General features: G+C 37.4%; 1 protein-coding gene across 3 annotated transcripts in view; it reads left to right on the top strand.

Annotated features, from left to right (window-relative positions):
- The window catches only part of MRPL22 (mitochondrial ribosomal protein L22), a 34874-nt gene extending 18725 nt beyond the window's left edge, over positions 1-16149 (top strand). Inside the window, exons 3-7 of one of the 3 annotated variants that reach the window (XM_055559818.1) lie at positions 2567-2702; positions 7338-7403; positions 8225-8302; positions 9809-9878; positions 15852-16149. In XM_055559818.1, the coding sequence (XP_055415793.1) occupies positions 2567-2702; positions 7338-7403; positions 8225-8302; positions 9809-9878; positions 15852-16063 (562 nt within the window). In that variant the 3' untranslated portion in view covers positions 16064-16149. The remainder of the gene's footprint in view (positions 1-2566; positions 2703-7337; positions 7404-8224; positions 8303-9808; positions 9879-15851) is intronic. The other 2 variants (XM_055559827.1, XM_055559836.1) reach the window with 2 other exon arrangements.
- Positions 16150-24414: the final 8265 nt, after the last annotated feature.

Here is a 24414-nt window from a genome sequence, read left to right on the forward strand (position 1 = left end):
TTAAAAGTTGTATGGACCCTCCAAAGACTCCAATAACCAAAGCAATCTTGAGAAAGAAGAGCAAAGCTAAAGGCATCATGCTACCTGATTTCAAACTCTATTACAAAGCTGTGGTAGTTAGAACAGTATGATATTGGTATAAAAATGGACACACAGATCAGTGGAACAGAATAGAGAGCCCAGAAATAAACCCACAAATATTTTGTCAATTAACTTAGGACAAAGGAGTAAGAATATATGTTGGGGAAAAGATAAGTCTCTATTGGACAGCCACATGCCAAAGAATGAAATTGGATCCTGTCTTACACCATACTCCAAAATTAAGTGGGTTAAAGACTTGAATGTATGACCTGAAACTATAAAACTCCTAGAAGAAAGCAGGCAGTAAGCTCCTTGACCTAGGTCTTGGCAATAATGTTTTTTAATCTGACACCAAAAGCAGTAACAAAAATAAACAAGTAGGTCCTTATTAAACTAAAAAACTTCTGCATAGGAAATCAGCGACATAATGGAAAGGCAAGCTACTGAATGGGAGAAAACAACTGTAGGTAATATATCTGATAAAGGGCTAATGTCTAAAGTATACAACAAACTCATATAACTAAATAGCAAAGAGACCCCAAACAATCAAATTAAAAACTGAGAAGATCTGAATAGCTATTTTTCCAAGGAAGACATGCCAGTGACCAACAGGTACATGAAAAGATACTCAGTATCATAAATCATCAGAGAAATGCAAATCCAGACCACAATGAAATACTACTTCACACTTGTTAGAATGGCTGTCATCAAAAAAATACAGACTATGAAGTGTTGGCAGGGATCTGCAGAAAAGGGAAGCCTTGTGCACTTTTGGTGGGAATGTAACTTGGTGGAGCCACCGTGGAAAACAGTATGGAGATTCCTCAAAAAATTAAAAATGAACTACCATGTGATCTAGCAATTCTACTTTTGAAGAAAACAAAAGCACTGCTTTGAAAAGATGTATACACACTCTTATCCATTGCTGCATTACAGTAGCCAGGGTATGGAACAACCTCAGTGTCCATCAGTGGATGAATAGGTAAAGAGATTGTGATATATATAAATACATAAAGACACACACAGAGGTATTAATCAGCTGTAGAAAAGAATGAAGTTTTGTCATTTGTGACAGGGACGACCTGGAGGGTAGTGTGATAAGTGAAATAAGTCAGACAAAGAAAGAGTAATACATTTGATTTCTCTTGTATGTGGAATCTAAAAAACAAAACAAAAATAAAACTAGGTTCATAGATACAGAATAGATACAGAGAACAGATTGATAGTTGCAGGAGACTGCAACCTCTTGGGTTGACGGGTGGGGAAAATGGACAAATTGGTTTTTTTCGTTTGTTTTGTCCTTTTTTAGTTTAAATACATTGAATCAAACTTAAGAAGTCCACTCGTTAACATTTTTCTTAGTTCTCATAATCTGTATGTAGGTTCTTTATTCAGCTCCTGTTTAAAAACTCTCCTTGTGATTTGTTTGTTGAAGAAAGTGCGCTGTTGGTGTCACAGACTTCAGTACAGCTCGGATTTTGTTGAGCGTATCCCCTTCGTGTTGTTTAACAGGTGTCTCCATCTCTGTCTTTTCTGTATTGAGTCAAGATTAATTCAGGTTTGTTTTTGACAGAAAGACTACTTCATAGATGGTGGGTGGTGTGTTTTTACATCAGGAGGCATATAAATGCACCTTTATGCATTAGTTTCTTAGGGATTACAAAATGATGTTATTTGTCTTGATTATTCAACAAAGTTGAGGAATTCTTCAGATCATGTCAGGGATCTGGTGTGTCTTTAAATCCGTTTTAGGACTGAGATGACTTACAGTAGCAAATCAGTAGTCACTGGCCACCATAAAAAGGAATGAAATTTTGCCATTTGCTACAATGTAGATGAACTTCAGTTAAATTATCTTTAGTGAAATAAGTGAGACTGAGAAAGACAAATATTGTATAACATATGTTGAATCTAAAATGTAAAACAAACTAGTGAATATAACAAAGAAGAAACTCACAGATGTAAAAAAGTGATGGTTACCAGCGGGAAGAGGGAAAAGGGGGAGGCAAAACAGGGGTAGGAGGTTAAGTACAAGCTACTATGTATAAAATCAGTAAGCTACAAGGGTATATTGTGCAACAGGGAATATAGCCAAAATTTTATAATAACTAAATGGAGTGTAACCTTTAAAAATTGTGACTCATTATCTTGTACACCTGAAACTTACATAATGTTGTATATCATATATATATATATATGATGAGAAAGTCCCTAAAAAAATAAGTGTTTATTGGTCAGTAAGGATAAGATATCTTGGGCATTATAATATGTTTACTATTTGACTTAATGTGAGTTACTGACTTTTCACTCTTCCTAGCATTCAGTACACTACAAGCTCTTTGTGGTATTTTATGTAATAGCGCTCTCTGTTAACAAATATGTCCAGAATGTTCCCACTTGTTATCCTTAAATAGTTTCCATCAAAATGGAGCTGATGTTCAGAAAATAGATGTGGAGAAGATTCTAAGTGTCTCTTGCTTTACAGGCTTTTTTCATCTCACAGCATTTTACCTCAATCACATATCCACACAAGTGCTTCTCTTGAAATATCTCGAAAATGGGAGAAGAAGAATAAAATTGTTTATCCCCCACAACTGCCTGGAGAACCTCGGAGACCAGCTGTAAGTTTGTGGGTATAACTGATCTCTTCATTTTGATAAAGCACTCTTACTCTTGTGTAGCTAGCAGTGATTTAGTATTCCATATTAAGAAAAAAATTACAGCAATTTTCTTGATTTTTTCATTGATACAGAAAATGTTCTAGGTTTATCTTTTTCGTAGTTAAAAAGATTGGTTTTGTTTCTTATTTATTTGTTTTGGCTTAACTTCCTGGATGGGCTTCCCTGGTGGCTCAAATGGTAAAGAATCTGCCTGCAATGCAGGAGAACTGGGGGTTGAATCCCTGGGTTAGGGAAGATCCTCTGGAGAAGGGAATGGCAACCCACTCCAGTATTCTTGCCTGGAGAGTTCCATGGACAGAGCTGACAGGCTATATACTTCATGGGGTCACAAAGAGTTGGACACAACTGAGTGACTAATTCTTAACCTCCTAAATAGGCACCTTAACTCTGTAACTGAGCTAATAGCTTGTGACATGACTGATTTTTGACTCCCAAGAGGCTTTTTAATGGAACATGTGAGGTTGGCAAGAATGGCTTAAGCTATTGACTGATATTTATTTATTTATTTATTTTTGTCTGTGCTGGGTCTTTGTTGCTGCATGGCCTTTTGTCTAGTTTGGCACAGGCTTCTCTTTGCGGTGGCTTGTATTGTTGTGGCACAGGCCCTGGACCGCATGGGCTCTAGAGCATAGACTCAGTAGTTGTGGCTTACGGGCTTAGTTGCCCCCAGGCATTCGGGGTCCTCCTGGGCCAATGTCTCCTGCATTGGCAGGTGGATTCTTTACCAGTGAGCCACCAGGGAAATACACAAATATCAATAAAATATTTTCTGTATAATGAGCTTTCTTTATTTCTTTGCTTGAGCTCTTTGGATTTGGATATTGATTGGAAATAAAGGAATCATAATAGTATTTGCCAGGTCCAGAATCTAAAAGCAAAATTTTGTATTTTGTATTACCAGTACCAAAAAGTATCCAGTCTTTTAGTATGTTAAACACGCTTCAGGCTATATCCTAAATAGCAAAATTCAAATAGTTAATAGTAGATCATATGCCTAACTCTAGCAAATGAAGAACAATGTCAGTGAGATAATTTGTTATATATTATAATTTACTGAAACTATTTTGAGTAACTTTTGCATCATATATACTCTTCCTATAATATAAGTGCCTATATGAAGACATTTGGTTTGATTTTATATGGACACTTTGGAGAAACCTAATTTAATTCTCTATTTTGCACAAATTTTGTTTGAGGAAGTAATCCTTTTGGAAAATACCCTAACATTTTCTGATTTTAGTATTTGGTAAATTGATCTTGGTGTATCAGTTATATCTGTTAGGACTAAATTATCCGACTCTTTGTGACCCCATGGACTGCAGCACACCAGGCTTCCCTGTCACAGAGTTTGCTCACATCCATGTCTATTGAGTCGTGATGTCATCCAGGCATCTCATCCTCTTTCTCCTCCTCCTCTTCTTGCCCTCAAATGTTTCCTAGCCTCAGAGTCTTTTGCAGTCAGTCAGCTCTTTGCATCAGGTGGCCAAAGAATTGGAGCTTCAGCTTCAGCATCAGTCCTTCCAATGAATATTCAGAGTTGATTTCCTTTAGGATTGACTGGTTTGATCTCCTTGCAGTCCAAGGGACTCTCAAGTGTCTTCTCCAGCACCACAGTTCAAAGCATCAATTCTTTGGCACTCAGCCTTTTTTATGGTCCAGTTCTCACATCCGTAATTATTAATGCTGTTTATAATGCTGCCTGCAATGCAGGAGACCTGAGTTTGATCCCTGGGTCTGGGAGATCCCCTGGAGAAGGGAATGGCTACCCACTCCAGTATTCTTGCCTGGAGAGTTCCTTGGAGAGAGGAGCTTGGTGGACTACAGTCCAGTGGGTTGCAAAGAGTCGGACAAGAGTGAGCGACTTTCACTTTTTTCACTATAAATACCTTGCTTATTAACAGGGAATAATTTGCTCACCTAGCCACATAATTTACACACTGTGTCATTATTTGTAGTGTCCCTTAGACTCTTCAGTCTGCTAGCTGCAAACATTTAGAAAGTTAGTATTACCTCTTGTTTAAAAGAGGGCCAGATAATATTTACCATTCTATCTCATTCTGTTCTTCAGCATTTGGAATATGTAGTTAAATAATAGTAGATGGGGCAATGAATAAATCCTATAGTAGTAATTTAAAATGAATGTCACCAGTTTAGACCACTCCTTTATTTTTAAGACTGTCTTCCTAATTTAGCTAGTACAAATATCCAAACAGTGTAGGCTCCTGTAGACACTGTATCTTACATGTGACTTCATCCTGGTAAAGTAAGTCAGAAATTAAAGACTTTTTAAAAATACATATACATACAAAATAGTCATACCTTGTTAAATTGAGCTTGACTTTTTATGTGTTTTTGAAGAAAGCTAAGTTAAATAACTTAGTAGTGAGACTGTATCAAAACTGTTTGAACAGTCACTTCTCTAAGAGGCATGTTTTTAATATGTGGATTAATTGACATACTGATCATATGTCATTCTTATGAGTCATTAATGTGGATCCTCTGTACTCTAAAACTTTTATTAGGTGACATTTTTTGTTGCTGTTTGTGTCATTATTTGCATTTAAAAATAAACTTCTTTACAAGTTACTGGTTTAGACATTTCATAATTTAGACTTTTATTTGAATAGCTGTTTTGGGCATTATATTCTAATGTAACTTTACCTAATTTTACTGTGTAGGTTAATTAATAGCCGTGATATTTAACCAGGCCTTCTGACCTCCAAATTTGCCACTGTATCTATTTGCCATGGTAGGTTTATTTACTGAGACTTTATCTGGTTTGCCTTTAGAAAGTGCCCTTAGACAGTGCACCTGCCTCGAGTAAACGTTGAGCTTTTTAGTTTTAGAAGATGATGATTGAATAACTTTCACCTTTTCTGCTAAACACTTGATTCCTTTTTTCCCAGTGTTTTGCCAGGATTACAGTGTCTTTTTTTTTTTTTTTTTTTAATATTTGAAGATGATTATATACAATTCAGGTTTAACAATATCTCACCATGGGAAACCAAGAGTTGAAAGCTTTCTATATAAAAGGTTTTGTTGAGTATTAATTTTTGCAGATTAATATTATCAGTCATGACAGTTCTTTCCTCTCCTGTGCTCCCCAGGACAGATTATTGCTGAAAATGTAATTAGACTGTTGCTACACTTTTCAGCCTGTCAGCTTCTACTGCAACAGAATTGAAATCTGCCACATATTGAAAGATCGCCACTTGAGACTAGCTGGTGTTTCTAAGTCATTTGTAAACTTCTAGCAGGGCTCAGAATGTTAAAAAGTTCTGCGGTTTCTCTGCTGTACTTGCCTTGAAAACGTTTTTCTGATTTTTAAGTGGCAGTGTGGTGTAGTAGTAGAAAGAGTGTGGGTTTTAGAGTCATGAGGAGAACTTTAAAGATAGACCTGCCAGACATTGTATAGGCCCTTCACATACTTCCCTGGGTGGCACTAGCTTTGTCTCTTACAAGCTTTGCTATCTTGGACAAGTCACTTGATTTCTCTGATTTTCATTTTGTAAAAGATTTATAAAATGTTTTCTCTCCCAACTCATAGAGTTAGATCATATGAAATAAAGGGCTTGAAAAATGCTTTATGAACTATAAATTGTATAATGGATGATTGATTAAAAAATTCAGTGAGATAAAGCTACCCTCTATAAATAGAAGATAATAAAAACCTAATATTTACCAAGATCTTACCATGTGCTAGGCACTGTAGAGTACTTACTTCATATAGGTTAGTTTATTTAATCCTTATTATAGTTTTAGATGTTAGGTACCATTATCTTCATTTTAAAGAAGAAACTTAACCAGAAACAGGTGAAGGACCTTGGGTTCTGTAGTTGGTAAGTGGTAGAGGGGGGATTCAAACCTGGGTAGTTTGATTCTAGAACCTATGCTCTTCACCAGACACCCACAGTGTTGGTTTTCATACAAAAATAGCTGTTTTATCTGTTTTTCCATTGTTTTCCTCACTAACAAGAAACTTTTTTTCTTTTTGTATGCTTTGTTCTTTTAGCCAGCTAAATGTTTTTAAAATACTTTCATTTAAGTCTTTTACTATTCGCGTGTATAGAAGCATTGCAAATATTGTCACAAACTAGCCATTTTACAGTTTGTTTTTCCCTTAATAATCTTTATAACATAGTGAGACTTTGGAAAAATATAGCTTAATAGGGAAAAAACAGTCTCCATATTCTTGATACTGTTTTTATTTCTTATGGCAGCATTTCACTAGGCATTAGAAAGTAAAAACTTTATTAATAGTGTATTATTGTCATTTTCGGAGAAGGCAATGGTACTCTGGTACTCTTGCCTGGAAAATCCCATGGATGGAGGAGCCTGGTAGGCTGCAGTCCATGGGGTCTCAAAGAGTCGGACACGACTGAGTGACTTCACTTTCACGCATTGGAGAAGGAAATGGCAACCCACTCCAGTGTTCTTGCCTGGAGAATCCCAGGGACAGGGGAGCCTGGTTGGCTGCCGTCAATGGGGTCGCACAGAGTCGGACACGACTGAAGTGACTTAGCAGCAGCTGTCATTTTGATAGGCTTGTTTAATTTTTTTTTTCCTGTTTGTAAGGAAATCTACCATTGTCGAAGACAAATCAAGTACAGCAAAGACAAGATGTGGTATTTGGCGAAATTGGTAAGCTAAAGTGACTATTACCATATAATACTTTGGGAAAGAAGGTTCAAATTTTATCCTAGTATTTGAAAAAAACCAAAAAACAAAAAAAAAAACTTGCCCTGTTTTCTCCAAAAAGTGGGGGATATAATTACATTTTCAGACATTTGGTAGGTAATCCAAAAATGATAGCTCAGAGATTTGAACAAAATCTCTGAACAAAAACTGATTTTGTTCAGTTTTTACCTCCTGAGAATCTCAATCATGTTGGATTCATAGATATTTAGAACAAAGGCATCAAGAACAGAGAATCTAGGAAGCAAACTTACATATCTGTAAAAGCTGATTCAACCTGTTTCAAAACTGTTGCCTTTTAAGTTTTTTACCCAGAAAATAAAATTTATATATGAGAGAAAGCAAAAGCAGCAAATACATGTATAATAATACATTTATTCCGTCGGAGAATGAGGTGCCTTTTATGCCTACTAGGGTCCTTGCCAGCCTGTGATCTTTCTTTGTCATGTCTGCTCTCTTTTATTATTATTAAAACTATTAAAATCCAGGTTAGTGGTTGACATTTTTAAGTTTGATTTTAACTTAAAGAGAGTGGTGGTGTACCTTCTCAAACGTGTATTTTTCTCCTTTGCATTTATTAGCTATTTTTATTTTTAATGAAAAAGATTTTCCCTAATTTTACTGAGATTTAATTAACATGTAACTTGTTAGCTATTTTTAGAAGTTATTTGGATTATGTAAGGCTTTTACTTTTCACTGAAGTGGCAATGCTGACTTTGTAAACCAATTTATTTATTTTCTCTTTGTCTGTTATCCTTTAATTCTAGATACGAGGAATGTCAATTGACCAGGCTCTGGCTCAATTGGAATTCAGTGACAAAAAAGGAGCCCAGATAATTAAAGAGGTGAACTAAGATTGGTGGGGAAAGAGCACATAGTTGTCTTGCAGATGTTAGTAAGCTTTGCCTAAATCCAGAATTATCTCATTTAAGTGCAGAGTTTATATTATACAGATATAGGGTACTCAGTTTTATTAATGTTCTTATACGTTAGGGATGCTCTTATACGTTAAGGATGTTCTATGCTTTAAGTATTCTTTTTCCTGAGATGCTTTTATTTGTACCACAAAGTCATTTATATACATCTTATTTTAAATTATTGGGTCTTGATACATTATTTTAGAAAAATTTTTGTCAATTCCACAACTGAGAGCTTGGGATTTTATAACTAATTGAGTGGAAAAAGCACTGGACTGGAACTCTGGTGACTTGGTCTTATCTTTTCTCTGACAATTTCTGTTGTGATTATGGGCAAGGCACTTGTCTAGTTCCATTTTTCTTATTTGTAAACTAGATGGGGTTGAATTGGATGATCTCTAAAGACCCCTCTAGCTCTAAATGCAGCTGATTCACTTGGTGCAAATATACTGTTGGTATTTATGCTGACTCATTCTAGGCACATGAGTGTTTTGTTCAGAAGGCTGAGTTGAGGACATCTGGGGAAATCAGCATTATTTTCTGTACTTCAATTAATTTTCACATTAAGTCAGATCTTTTAATTTAGTAGTTGAACAGCTGAGATTGTTGGATTCAGACTTCTAAGAGGCTCTCTGGTAATGCCTCTTATTTACTTCCATTCAGAATGCAATTACTAAGTATCTTGTGTACCCAGCTTTGTACTACATTCTTCGTCTTTAAAGGACAAAAAGATCTGCTTTCTGTTATTTCTGACAGCTATTGTCCTATTTTAAAAAATGTGTTCTGGAGAAAGTTAATTCAAAATATTTATGGAGTATAAATTTAATAATTCTTTTTTTGTTTGTTTTGTTTTTATTTTTTGGCTGTGCCATCTGGCATGTGGGAATCTTAGTTTCCTGACCAGGGATTGAACCCGAGTCCCCTGCATTGAAAGCTTGGGGTCTTAACCACTGGACTACCAGGGAAATCCCTAAACTTAATAATTCTTAAAGGAAATTTTCAAGTATGATTTTCTCTATTTGTCTGATGTTGTTAATGGTTATTTTGGATCCAAAGTTTAAGAATTTTCAGTAAGATTTAGCTCTTGAGCTTCTTGAACTTCTTGACAAAGTCTGTGACTCAAAGACATAATGCTCATTACCAGGGATGCCGCTGCTAGTACTGTTATCTCCTCCTTTACAGCTTACACATTCCATTTAAAACTTAGCAGTATCGACTGTGTTCTTTGCATTTGCAATTCTTGTCTGAGGAAGGAAACTCACTGGATCCATTCTCTTTACTACTGTTATCATTTGATATTCTCTTTTTAAAATTGACTATAATAGGAAAGTGTGTGATTAGCAGTCATACAGAGATAACAACAAGAAATGAGAAATTTAATTCTGTTTTAGTTCGAGGTCAGCCATATGAATGCCTTTCTTTTCCTTGTTTAAGGTTCTCTTAGAAGCACAAGATATGGCAGTAAGAGACCACAATGTGGAATTCAGATCCAATTTATATATAGGTAAGGTCTTTAATATTCTTAGCTTTGGAAAATATCTTCCAGTAGTGATGCCAGGTTCTTTATCTAATAACAGTCTTTGATATCTAAATACTTTGGACTATGTTTACCATTGGAAATTGCTGGTAATAGTTTATTTTTCAGTCTTCAGCATGCTAATGTTAAGTCTGTTGTAATGGTCCTAACTGCTTTATTTTTACTTGTTCTCTGAGACTGAGATCATGAAGTCTGTTGCTGATAGTTATTAAATAATGGATATCAAGATGATACGTAGAGTGGTCCTTTACTCATAATAAGAATGTAGCTGATTTTTTAAAAAATGAATTCTTTGTCAACGCCAAAGAGATATATAAAGGATCACAGTGGACTTAGAAAGTCTTTATTGATAATGTGCCATGCCAGGTGCCTCATCCATAGAGGTATCCTGTAAGTTAGCCCTCCTAGTACCAGAATGGAAAATCATCTGTTGAATTATAAAAGCCAGGGGACCTTTGAAGACTTAGTGACCCAGATGTGTTGGTTCCTCTTTGTTCTTAACATCCTAAAGCATTAGCTCTGGTTTTGTAGGCTTGTCTCACATCTATTTAATGTAAGTGAAAATGTTTTGGAAGGCATGGTGTACTGTACAAATGTAAAGGATTTTTTGGTAGCATACCTTCATACTGATCTTTTTCTAGGAAGAGATCAGTGTTTATTGCAAAGCTCTTCCCCACCCCACCCCAATAAAATGGAACATAGGTTGGAGTTAATGCAGCAGTTACTCCTGACTTCAGGAGTTTTTTTCACCAAACAGAGATGTTGATGTCAAAGCAAGATTTTCTCAGTCTACCAAACCTACGTATAAGAAGGACTATTTTACTAAAGATATTTCAAATTCAAGATATGGGAACTGCTGCTCTCCACACAGAGGGGAAAAGGCTGAATCATTATAGTGGAAGTTAGCTGTACCTTATAGTTTTTCAGCAATTAGCATTTTAAAAGATCATCTAAATTCCACTTTGTCACATAATCTCTGCCCTACTGGAGATGTTTATTCTGGTTAATATCTTACCTCACCTCACCTGAAATTGATGCTGGCAGCTACAGCTACTTCTGAAATTCAAATGAATTATGGTTTTCAATTGAAACATCTTATTTTAAAGCTGAATCTTGTAAAATTAATTATATTCTGATACATGCATAGAGTTAGAGGGAAATCAAAATGGCAACTCAGAAGATGCAGGCCACAGTAGTTAATCATAAGCATTTTCTTCTGGGAGAAGCATGAATAAGTAATGCTGGAAGGACCCAGAATCACTGGAAGAGATGAAATGGATGAAGGGCAAGACCATTTGCTTAAAACCTCTTGGTGACCTTTCCTGCTCCATGACTGAATATCAAATGACATTTAATTAATTTTATTCAATTTCATAAAAATATTGGCTTCTTAGCTGATCAGCAGCATTTCATAATGTAATTCAGATGCAAGTGAAATGGAATTTGTGTTTAAATCCATTTCAGTAGTTAGTATATATAGCAAGAGGGTGAAGAGCTTAATCCTGTCTTTCCAAATGAAGGAGCAAAATCCAGTATTACCTTTAAGCAGAAATCAGCTTAACTGTGAATGGTCCTTTAATGTACTGGTCTTCCTAGGCACGTTTCTGCTGAGAAACCTCTGCTCCTCCTGTACCTTCTTTTCATCTAGTTCTGGGTCAAAATCTCTTTTCTAAAGTAGGGCTAGTAAGTCTGGATTTGTCTTATGATTTTAAAAACTCATTTGCTAAGTGTTTTGTTGCCTAATTCTGTTATGAAGGAAAAGGAGATGAGTACCCCCAGGAAGATGAAGTATCTGACCACAACACATCAGGCAATTTATCCCTGTATTTGCTAAACTTCCCTGATATGAATTGTCTGAGGTTCTAGAGTCAGACACAACTGAGTGACTTTCACTTCTCTTATTAAAAACACAGATTCCCAGGCCTCACCACAGACTGAAACCCCAAGGGAGAGGCTTGGGTAAAGTCTATTCATTCTTATCCATAAAATGTGGGAAACTGATTGATCTTATAGTCTTTGAGAAGGCCTAGATATTTCATTCCATAGACTTCTTTTAGAGTTTGAAAGCCTAGTTACTTGTTGACTGCTGGTTTGGCTCAGCAAAAGCTCTTTCAGTCCCCTGAAATAAGTAAGTTCAGACATTATAAGGGATGTACTTTTTTGGTAGCATATGTTCTCATTATGTGGTAATTCCTTCAAATGCTTGTCATCAGTCTAAAGCTCATACCTGGTGTTGCATGACCACAGACTTTGGAAGTTCATTTCCTTTTCAAACTTGTAATGATGACTAATGACACAGTGATGGGCCTTAACAAGTGGACATGGACTAATAAAATGTCACTGCTCCGTGGTTCATAGCATCTTAAAGTAGTTCACTTCAGGGAAAGTGAACGTCTGACTTTGAGTCTTCTGGGCTAAGACTGATGAAGGGGAAAGTGGGGAGGGTTTCTGAAGTAATATTCGCATTAACCTAAATACAAGTAATCAGAAATATTGAGAGTATTTTCAATACATGGTACCTGCTGGGCAATATCTTTGAAGGTCGTTTCTTCTTTTGAGATATCTTACCGTTTTCTCTTTCATTCAAAAAATATTGGAATGCCTACTTCCCTGTTGGCTCAGTCTGTATGGTTCTGCCTGCAATTCCGGATACCTGGGTGTGATCCCTGGGTTGGGAAGATCCCCTCTGAAGAAGGAAATGGCAGCCTACTCCAGTATTCTTGCTTGGAGAATTCCATGAACAGAGGAGTCTGGTGGGCTACAGTCCTTGGGGTCACAAAACCCCATGGACCAAAACCGTACATATTAGTACTGTGTGTACTTGGGAAACAATTAAATTTAGTTTAGAATTTGAGCAAATTTAGCAGAGATGTCTCTTCATGGAAAATAGATGGGGTAACAATGGAAACAGTGACAGACTTTATATTTTTGGGCTCTAAAATCACTGCAGATGGTGACTGCAGCCATGAAATTCAAAGATGCTTGCTCCTTGGAAGAAAAGCTATGACCAACCTAGACAGCATATTAAAAAACAGAGACATTACTTTGCCAACAAAGGCCCATCTAGTCAAAGCTATGGTTTTTCCCGTAGTCATGTATGGATGTGAGAGTTGAACTATAAAGAAAGCTGAGTGCTGAAGAATTGATGCTTTTGAACTGTGGTATTGGAGAAGACTCTTGAGAGTCCCTTGGACTGCAAGGAGATCCAACCAGTCCATCCTAAAGGAAATCAATCCTGGGTGTTCATTGGAAGGTCTGATGCTGAAGCTGAAACTCCCAATACTTTGGCCACCTGATGTGAAGAACTGACTCATTGGTAAAGACCCTGATGCTGGGAAAAATTGAAGGCAGGAAGAAATGGGAATGACACAGGATGAGATGGTTGGATGGGATCACTGACTCAATGGACATGAGTTTGAGCAAGCTCTGGGATTTGGTGATGGGCAGGGAAGCCTGGCTTCACACTCAGCAGAAACTTGAAATTTCTGTTTGTTGAGTGAGTGAACGGCACAGTTAGATCTGCTGAAACTGTGCTGTTCACTCACTCAACAAATAGAAATTCCAAGTTTCATTTAGAACAGATTGCTATTAAAGTGGGCGTCTACATCCTGTTTCATTTTAATTGAAGTAGTTCTGTACTAAAGCAGTTTGAAACTCAACATACATAATTAGTGGAGGAGAGACTGGAGGAGGGGAGACCCTAAACCAATTTGGAATCTATACTGTAAGCCCTGATTTCATTCAGTTCTGAGTGGTTGTGTTGTGTATCCCATTCCAGGGTGTGGTGTTTCAGAAGAATTAATGTTTTTGTTTTGACATTAAAAAGTGATGGCATTATATGCATGAAGGTTAGGCAAGTGTTATTTTATGGCCTAAAGAGGAAACCATAGCTGGCATTTCGTAGGTTCTGAGTGTTTGCTCTTAGGTATTTTGGGAGAAATGGAAAGAAAATGGTAGTTAGCATAGACCCTGATAGCACTGATCATTGTGTTTTGATAGATTATGTAGTGTTGCACAGTTAGCTAATTTTGATACTTCTTTCCCTGGAGTGTAGTAGTCCTTATTCTCAGAGCATTTGGAAATTGATGCTCCAATTGGATAGAGTAGGAGTTTTGGATAAAAGTAGCCATCATGTTTGTAAAATCTTTTCAGAAGTTTCTACACTCTTCCCAGTGTCACTGGTTTTATATTTAGGATTCCTCCTGACAAGTGGATTCAGAGCACCTGGAAATACTTTATATTATAAAGTGATTTGTGTAATACTGGTTTTTGTTCGGAAAAACTAAAAAAAAATTTTTATTGAAGTATAATTGACATGCAACATTACGTTCGTTTCAGGTATACAGCTGGATGATTCAGTGTTGAAAAGTGGTCACCATAACAAATCTGGATAGCATCTGTCATCATACATTGTTACAAGGTTTTTTCCTTGTGATGAGATCTTGTAATATCTCTTCTCAACTTTCAAATATGCAATACGGGTATTATTGACTACAGTCACCATGCTGTACATTACATCCCCATGGCTTGCTTATTTTATAACTGAAAGTTTGTACCTTTTGACTCACTTCATCCATTTCTCCCACCTGCCCCCTACCCCTATCTTTGGAAATTCTTAAATTCATTTCTTTAGTGCCCAGTAGATGAATTTGATAAATAGGGAGTTAACTCTCACTTATCTCACTGAAACCCTAGGCAGTTTTCTTAGTCACTTTCATCCTTAGCTTTCTCTTTGGTAAAGCTAGGATGGTTCTGCTGAAATCACTTCATGAGAGGTTTGTGGTCAGAGGGTTGTGGAGCATGTACTTTGACATGGTCTCTGTAATATAAAGTTCTGTCACAGTAAGAATAAAAGTGGTGAGTATGAAAGTGAATTAATTTGCTACGTATGCTGTAGATTTTGCCTTTTTAAAAGGCTTATTAAATTAACTAAAAATGTAAGACTAAATTCAGAAGGTAGTTACTATGATTTACCATGGGTGAACAGGTGAATAGATTGCTTCTTGTACTATTTAAAAGATTTCTTCAGATTTTACAAGGTCAAACCTTGACATGTAGAATAGGGGCAGGGAGATGAGGGGATAGATGTGATGCAGGAGTTCCTAAACCTGACTGTGAATCAGAGTTGCCTGGATTGGGGGATGTTGTTTGCTCAGGATATAATTTCCAAGGCCCACTCCAAATATAAATTAGAATATCAGCATCAGCATTTTAAATGTGTTCCCTAGGTTTGTTTGATGTAGTAGCCTGAGGATAGCATTTGGGAACCATTGGTTCCAGAGGCTTCTCATACAATTAGAATAAAATCAGAATGTTCTTCCCACAACCTCCAGGGCTCTGTGTAATCTTGTCTTCATCTCTGATCTCTTCCCCTTATTTGTATCACTCTTGGCCTTGCTTACTGTGCTTTAGCAGGTTCTGGTCCTGAAACAAGCCAAGGATGTTCTTACCTTTGTGGCTTTGCGCGTGTTCTTTCCTCAGCCTGGAACACGTTGCCCTTAGGTATTTGCATGAATGATTCATTCTGGTCTTGTATCAAATGTGTCTTCCTCAAGGATGCCTCTTGACACCACCCAGTCTGAAGTTGCCCGCACAACACCCTCTCAGTCTCTGTTACATCACTGTTTTTATTTTATTCATAGCGCTTGTCACTAACTAAAATGATGGTGTTTGTTTTCTGTCATTCTCCTCTAGAGTGTCCACTGTATGGAGCCAGGGCCCTTGCTGGTCTTGTTTACTCTTAACTTCTCCAGGACCTGAAATGGAGCCTGATCTTATAAGGAAGAACTCAGGAGATACTTTAGATAAGCCTGCTCTAGCCCTGAGCATGTAATCTTAGAATCTAGCTGAGAAGACAGAAATTGCTCAGCCAATCAAGCTGTAATCTTGCAGATACAGTTATGGTTATTTTGTGTAATTCTCTTTTTCTTCCCTGTCTAGCTGAGTCCACCTCAGGGCGAGGCCAATACCTGAAACGCATCCGATACCACGGCAGAGGTCGCTTTGGGATTATGGAGAAGGTTTTTTGCCATTATTTTGTGAAGTTGGTGGAAGGCCCTCCACCTCCACCTGAGGCACCAAAGACAGCAGTCACCCACGCTAAAGAGTATATCCAGGAGCTTCGCAACCGGACCATCATTCACACTCTGTGATGGGACTATTCAGACTCCATGGTGTATATATTTTACCATTTATTTCTTAAAACCAACAAAAATTAAAGACAAATGCTTTCTATGAATCGTTATTGAATTATTGAAATATGAAGTACCACTGCTGGTTTTATATAAATATTTATAAATCTCTGTCCATTTCTTGAGAGCCTCTGGTTATAGTTTATGTATTTGCAACTAGGAAGGGGAAATCAGCTTTAAACATAGTGACAGACTATATAATTCAGAAGGCTTTTTTGAGTACTCTTTGAAAGGAATGTTAGCTTTGTAGCTAGTGCCCTGCAGGTGGTAGTTTTGATAACGGACTTGAGTAGAAAGTTATAGGATAAGAAAGCTCGTCTTTATTATTTCACTTGATTTTCCTCTTGAGACTGAGGGAGGTGGTGGAGGGGAGCATGCCTGCATGTTGTTTCAGCGCAGTATTTTAGAGCGTTCTGTGGTTCAGTTTTTCCTTTCACTGTTGGCATTGACTAGTGGGTGAGGGTTTATATTATCCTTTACTGTTTTGCTGAAACTTGAAATTATAGGAATTTATTAGATATATTAATCTAAAACTCCAAAAATCATTTAACTTACAAAGATTATTTTCCTTAAATAATAACTTTTTATGTCTCCTTCCAACAGTGCTTTCTGTTGCTTGGCTATCTTGTTTAGGATTGATTTTTCAGAGTGAATTCAATTAGAAGAACCAATCTCAGCCTTGCATTCTAAAACAAGGCAGTTGATGGCACTCACTTCCCTCTTGTTAGCAGAAATTGTTAAGAGTATTCAGCACTGCCTGGTTCTTGTTAGACAAGATGCACTCTGTCCACGGCCCTAGTCCAGTGTTTCTCTAATGTTTATATGCAGAGGAAGAACCTGGGGTGCTTATTAATGCAGACTTCTGGGTCCCTTTCCACCCCTCTCCCCCAGATATTCTGATTCACTAAAAATCTGTTTTAAATAAGCACTTCCAGATGATTCTGTTTTCAGGGACTGCACTTTGAGTTAAATGAAGAATGTAGCTTCAGTGCCATGTTTTAAGATGGCATTAATAATAGCTACTATTTATTGGGACCTCATTATTTGACATCCTCTGTGCTATATTTTACAAATAACTATCCCTGGGTTACACAGTTTGTAAATATTGGACTATGATTTAAACTCTAGGTTTCAGTATCTATTTATGCATACCTAATGAATATACAGGAATATTTCCAGGCCTCTGCAGTTAACCTAATGTATGGGTAAAAAAGGCAGAGGGCTCAGTGAATAAGTCAATGAGGTGTAGGGCAGATTCATTCTGGGTCCTAAGATACTATAGCATAGAAGCATGGAAATAACACTGGACTGGTGGAAGGCAACCTTTGTTCTAGTCTTGGCATAATCACTAACCAGAAGGAAGACTCTGGGTAGGTTTCCTCCATGCTTGGCCTCCATTTAATTTATCTAGAAGATAAGAGGCTCAGAGTTGTCTGGAGAACACCTTTAGAATCACTTGAAGGGCTTGTTAAAAGATCCAAATCCCTGGGCCTCACTGTCCAACTTAGTGAGTCAGGGTTTGATGTGGGGGACCAGGGGGTTTATACTGGTAACGAATGCCCCAGTGATGTGTGGCTAAGAATCCCTGGACCAGAGGGTCTCCAGGTTTTCTCTTGGGGCAGATGCTCTATGAGTTTTAGTCTCAAGAGTTTTTACTTCCTTGGGTGTGACTGAAACACACCAGGTGGTATTGTGGACTCCGTAACTATAAATTGCATAAATGAGGATGCTGCTTCATCAGGCTGTTAAAAGTGTTTTGAAATAGGTAAGAACAAAACATCTTGGAGTCTAATGAAGAATGTTTGCTTGTAATCTAAGATTCAGCCTTCATTTGGAACTGCTTCTGGTATGTTAAAGTGTACCAATTGCTAACCTTCAGTACTGGGTACTGTTTTAAACATGGTGTATACATTATCTCAATGAAACTTTCCCATTATGACTGTTGCTAAGTACATCTGGTTAGTTTCCATGCTGAAATTAACTTTACATGGTTCAGAAACTGATTTCTTCTCTTTAACAATATCTAAATGCTTGTAATTTCTGTTTTTTCCCCAGAGAATTATGATAGATTTACATTTTTTTTTGTTAGTGTACAACGCATTCAGGAGGGCTTTGTGGGTGACTCAGTGGTAAAGAATCCATCTGCCAAGCAGGAGACGTAGGTTTGATCCCTGGGTCGTGAAGATCCTCTGGAGAAGGAAATGGCAACCCACTCCAGTATTCTTGCCTGGCAAATCTTGTGGACAGAGGAGCCTGACGAGCTACAGTCCTTGGGGTCACAGAGTCACACATGACTGAGTGACTAAACAGCAGCAACAACAGCACATTCAGGAATTGCACCGATCACAAGTTTAGCTGAATAAATGATCAAGTGATGAGCGTACCCAGGTAAGCAGGTGAAGAAATAGAACATGGTAACAACCCTGGCTCTCCTTCATGCCCCTGCCCTGTCACTGCCCAGCTCTCTTCCCCAAAGGTAGCCATTACCCTGGCTGTCATATGATAGCTTTTTTTTTTTTTAAGGTAAGCTTTTGTTTTCTTCAGCTCAATTTATTGGGCAACCATTATATGCCTGGTGCTGAGGATACAGGTAGTGAAAAAGGAATCAACCCCTGCTCGTGGAGCTCACACTCTACTGGGAAAGGAGGAGTAATTCAGTAATTACAAGTGTTCACTGTGCTGAGTGTTACAAGAGTAGAGAAATGGAGCTTTGGGAGTAGACATCAGGGCACCTTGGAAAACTGCCTTTGGGTTTTGGGGAAATTAATTTTAAAGAGATATGGTGAGGGGGAAAAGGTAAAAGTGAAAAATGTCATACAGATCAATAAAAGGTTATGTTGTCATACCAATTTGGGTTCTGTTTTCAACTGTATGAACGTTAGGACCACTTCATCCTCCCAGAAGTTGAGAAGTATATAGGATGTGTGATGCAGAGCGGAGTATACTGTCTCTGGAGCTGACTACGAGTTATCAAACTGAATGAGGCTGCAGCTAACCCTGAGGGGAAGGACATGTGAAGTGAGTATACTGCGAACATTGCAAAATAAAATGGATGTGTTTCTCCACAAGTGATGAAAATGATTGGATTTTTTCCATGGATTTCATTTTAATGCAGAGGTGGTAGTAACAATTTTAGTTGATTAAGAAGAGCTCACTCACATGTGTGGATTTAAAACAGGAAAGGTTTTGGAGTGGGTGAGCTTCCAGAAAGATTCTAAAGCAGGACAAAATTACATAGATGACATTATTAACACTTCTAGGAATAGGCCCCTCTTCTCAGCCATTGTCTGATGTAACTATCTAGGGTCCAGTCTCTGTATGAGATAGGTTTTAGCCTTTAGTCTTAAGCAAACTGGCCTATTGTGAGTTACATTAGTATACAGCTTAGGATGTATCTGTTATAGAACCACAAATTCATTGGATTGAAGAGAAAATATTGGTAAGTGAATCATACTTGTGCACTCAAGTAAAATGTTTTTTTATGTTTATCCAGTAAGGACTGAATGAATAGTTATTTTCACTTAATGGCCCAAGGAGGCTCATAAAAATTTTACTGTGGAAAGTAAGGGATGGCAATATTAATATCAAATGAAGTGGAATTTAAGGAAAAAGCATAAATGAACCTAAAAGGGTTGTTTAATGCACATTGGGAGGAACACATTCTGCAGTCAATTTGAAGCCATTTCTAAACCTCCTGAAGCTCATCTTAAAGTTTCAAGTTTCCATAGTGGACCCCAGCATAAGAAAATCTGATTTAAATGATTTAAGTTCATTTTATCTATTTGGCCATAGTTCTTGACTCTTTTCCTATATTCATGCTCTTTACAGTGTGACTTTGCAGTTCTTCTTATTGCAAAGTGGAGTCTTTTCTGACCTCTTGACTTTGGGCTGACTTTCTAATAGCATGTGGCAGAAGTGACAGCTTGCAGGTTTTCAGCCTTGTCTCTGTTTGCTTCCTTATTCTTTCTTGGATCTCTGCTTCTCTATGTAAACAAGCCCAGGCTGACGTGCTCAAGGATGAGAGACCATGTGGAAGAGAGATGTGGGCCCCAGCTTACAGCCAGCCAACCACAAAACATGAGAAAGCCTAGCCAGCATCCTCATAGCTGCTGATGCAGCAAACGCTGATGACGGGTGAGAATAGGTAAACCAGCACAAACTGACTTAATAGACTCATGAAGAAATCAGTAAGTTCTTATTAAGCCACTGAAATTTGAGGTAGTTGGCTACATAGTAGTAGCTCTAATAAATATTTCAAACTTTGTACTCTAAGGAGAATACCAGTCTTTTCAAATGTCTCTAACGATTGGTAAAATTGATTCTACAAATTTTAAATTCTATAGTTGTAGACTCTAAATTGATTCTGCAATTTTAATTTTGATTTACAAAGAAGTCCTCACATTCTCTCAAGTAAGAATCATATACACCACTTTTTAAAATCATACTGCCCTAAAATCAGAAATTTGTTCTTTTTAAAAAGGTTTAAGCATAATCTCCTTGATAATAAAACAGTCCTTAATTCTTTGAGGGAAAAATGGTTATGGACAGATTTTATAGGTTTAATGAAGAAATACAAATGATACAAATAGACAAGACAGGAAAGCGACCTAAATGTCCATTGATAAATGAATGGAAAAAGAAGATGTGGTACACATACACTGGAATACTACTCAGTCATAAAAAATAACTCCATTTGCAGCAATATGGATAAACCTAGAGATTATCATACTGTCTTTCACATTATCAAGTGAGCCAGAAAGAGACAGATACCATGATATCACTTATATGTGAAATCTAAAATGCAACACAAATGATTTACAAAACAGACGCACAGACATAGAAAACAAAACTTACGGTTACCAAAGGGAAAAGGGCTTGGGGGAGGGATAAATTAGGAGTTTGGGATTAGCAGATAGAAAATACTATATATAAAATAGGTGAACAATGGAGTCCTACTGTATAGCACAGGAAACTTTAATATCCTGTAATCACAGGGAAAAGAATATGAAAAAGTATATGTGTGTATAGGGATATATGTGTGTATGTACGTGTGCATATATATATACTATATATATGCATATATGTATGTATACTATATATGTACAGATATGTATATATACTATATGCATATATGTATATATAGTATATACACATATATGCATATATGTGCATATACTATATGTACATACTATATGCACATACATATATGCATATACTGTATATGTATATGGTATGTACTTTATAGATATGTATGTATACTATATGCATATATGTATATATACTATATATATAGTGTATATATATATAGTATATATATCAGTTCAGTTCAGTCGCTCAGTTGTGTCTGACTCTCTGCAACTCCATGAATCGCAGCACGCCAGGCCTCCCTGTCCATCACCAACTCCTGGAGTTCACTCAGACTCACGTCCATCGAGTCAGTGATGCCATCCAGCCATCTCATCCTCTGTCGTCCCCTTCTCCTCCTGCCCCCAATCCCTCCCAGCATCAGAGTCTTTTCCAATGAGTCAACTCTTTGCATGAGGTGGCCAAAGTATTGGGAGTTTCAGCTTTAGCATCATTCCTTCCAAAGATATCCCAGGGCTGATCTCCTTCAGAATGGACTGGTTGGATCTTGCAGTCCAAGGGTCTCTCGAGTCTTCTGCAACACCAGAGTTCAAAAGCATCAATTCTTCGGCGCTCAGCTTTCTTCATAGTCCAACTCTCACATCCATACATGACCACTGGAAAAACCATAGCCTTGATTAGACGGACTTTTGTTGGCAAAGTAATGTCTCTGCTTTTGAATATGCTATCTAGGTTGGTCATAGTATATATATGTGTATGTGTATATAGTATATATATACTGTATATATATGTGTGTATATAGTATATATATATATATACACACTAGTATATATACAACAATATATATGTGTGTATATATATATTCTATACATATATATGTATGTATAGTATATATATATACACACTATATATACTGTTTGTATGGTTCTGGATTAGAATTGATCAAAAATGAACTTGAGTAATAATTGGAAGTTAGAAGTGATGCTCTCACAATCATTTTGGCAACTCGATACCTATCACAGTAGTGCCTCAGTGTAAGACACCACACTAGGGCAGCAGGTGTCCCATTTCAACATCTTGTTAGACTAAGCAGAAGGGAATTATTAAGGATCTTAGCTAGCTCAAAGAATTTCTAAGTGAGCCCCAGACTATATAATATGTTTTCCTCTGGTCTGCAGGTACTTTCTTCATTTGCTGAATCAGGAGTGGGTATCAGTGACTGGCAGAAGTGTCGTAAGACTGAACCTTAGCTATAAAGTAGTCTAGAAAAGTACTTTCTAATTTTCTGGCCTCTTAAAACATGTCAGTGTTCTGTAGCCAGAGACCACCATGAACACAGAGTTGAACAAGTTGGGTTTATTACTTTTTGCAGCAAGGGAGAACACACACCATGGCGACCATGGGGAATCCTCAGCAAGAGGATGTTAGGATTTGGGCTTTGGTGGAGTGATTTTATAGGATTTGGGCTTTGGTTGGTTGACTTGCTAGGGTTTGCTCTGAATTCGATGTCATCAGACAGTGTGGGTGGGGGAAATTCTATGATTGATTATCTCAATAAATTTTACATATAGGAAGGGCAAACTTGGGTGAGGAAATAGGTGTAAATAATTGATAAGAATTAACAGTCACTTATTTTAGCAAAGAAAAGGTGTTTGGTATTTTGTGGATAGTACCACGACCTTGTTTTTGTCTATGCTTAGATGAAATTATGTTGTATGCTTGTTTTTCATTTAATCATGTTCCCAGAATGACCTTGTCTGAGTTGGTATTCTGAAAGATGGTTTCTGTTCAACAGGAGAATAACCGTGTCAAGTGCCTAGCCAGCTTCTGAATGTCAGGTTCTTTTCTTTTTCAAATACTGGCTGAAAGGAAATTTGAGTAGCTATTGACTAAATGAATTTGTTGTATCTGCCTCAAGTATCATCATACTTAATGATAACACTGGAGTTTCCCACCAAAGCTGGGGACAAGTCAAGTGTGCCGACTATTCATGGTTATTTAATATTTCCCAAAAGTTTAGTCAAAAGCCGTAAGACAAAATGAAATAAGAGAAGAATCTTTGGAAAGGAAGAGATGAATTATTACTTGCATGAAACTGCCTCCCTGGGAAACCAAGAAAATCAACTGAAAAATTATTAGAAGTAAGGAGAGTTCAGTAAGTCAGTTGATTGCAAAATCAGTATAAGTCAACACTTATGCTTTAAGTTAGCAATCAGAATATATAATTTTAAAAAGCCATTAAAATAGAGACTAAAATAGAAAATATCTAGGAATAAACTTGACATGAAAGCTATGCAGGACCCATATAAACAAAACTATAAAGCTTTCCTGGGACACATGAAGACTTAAATGGCAGGGCATGCTATATTCTTGGGTGGCATAACTCAGTAATTCAGCCATTTCAATTCTAATAAAAATGTCAAAAGTTTTCTTTTTTTATCTAGACAGTATAATCCTAAGGTCACCTGAGAAGCTTAATAAAAGGCTGAGAAATTTTTAGAAGATTGGGAGGTGGCTTACACTGAAAGATTTATTATCAGAGCAGCATGGTTCTTGTGTAAGAATAAAAATAGGCCCCTAAACAGACTTAAGTGTATACATTTGGTTTAGGATGAAGGTGGAATTGAAATGTTCTTACGCCTCTGCTTAAAATATAGGAAGCTGCTAATAAGCACATCTCTTCTGTCCTAATAATGAGAAAATGACATAAACTACAAGATCATTACTTTGCCTGAGCTCATGAGAAAGATGAGGTTGGGAGGCCCAGCCACATTCAGAAGAAAGACAAGCCCCTCTGAAGAGAGATGGGCTTCACAACTGTCTCCACTCCCACAGAGCTTGGGGAGCAGAAACTTAGCCACTGTCCACGTGGGGAGATGAGATAAGCTAAATTGTAGCTTAAAATCCACATGTGGATGAGCTGTAAATCTGGGGTAGCTGAGGTAGCAGAGGAGTTCATCTCAGCTAGACTGTCCTCCACAGACTTCCAGCAGCTGCTCACCAGAAGTATTGGGGGAGGGCAGGAGACTGGCCCTTTTGAACCCACATCTGAAGTCCAGACAGAGGGAGGCAGTTGGTGGATGTTGGGGACACAAAATGCCATTGGCTTCCCTGGATTTTCCTCCCTTAGGGATCAAAAGCTCTATGCTGCTGGGGGTAGGGCAGGAAACTCAAGTTGCCCACAGGGTTCAAAGTGATCAGTGGACAGGGGGCTCAAGACCCTGCTT

The sequence above is a fragment of the Bubalus kerabau genome, chromosome 1 (assembly GCF_029407905.1).
Source record: "Bubalus kerabau isolate K-KA32 ecotype Philippines breed swamp buffalo chromosome 1, PCC_UOA_SB_1v2, whole genome shotgun sequence".
Classification (NCBI taxonomy): domain Eukaryota; kingdom Metazoa; phylum Chordata; class Mammalia; order Artiodactyla; family Bovidae; genus Bubalus; species Bubalus kerabau.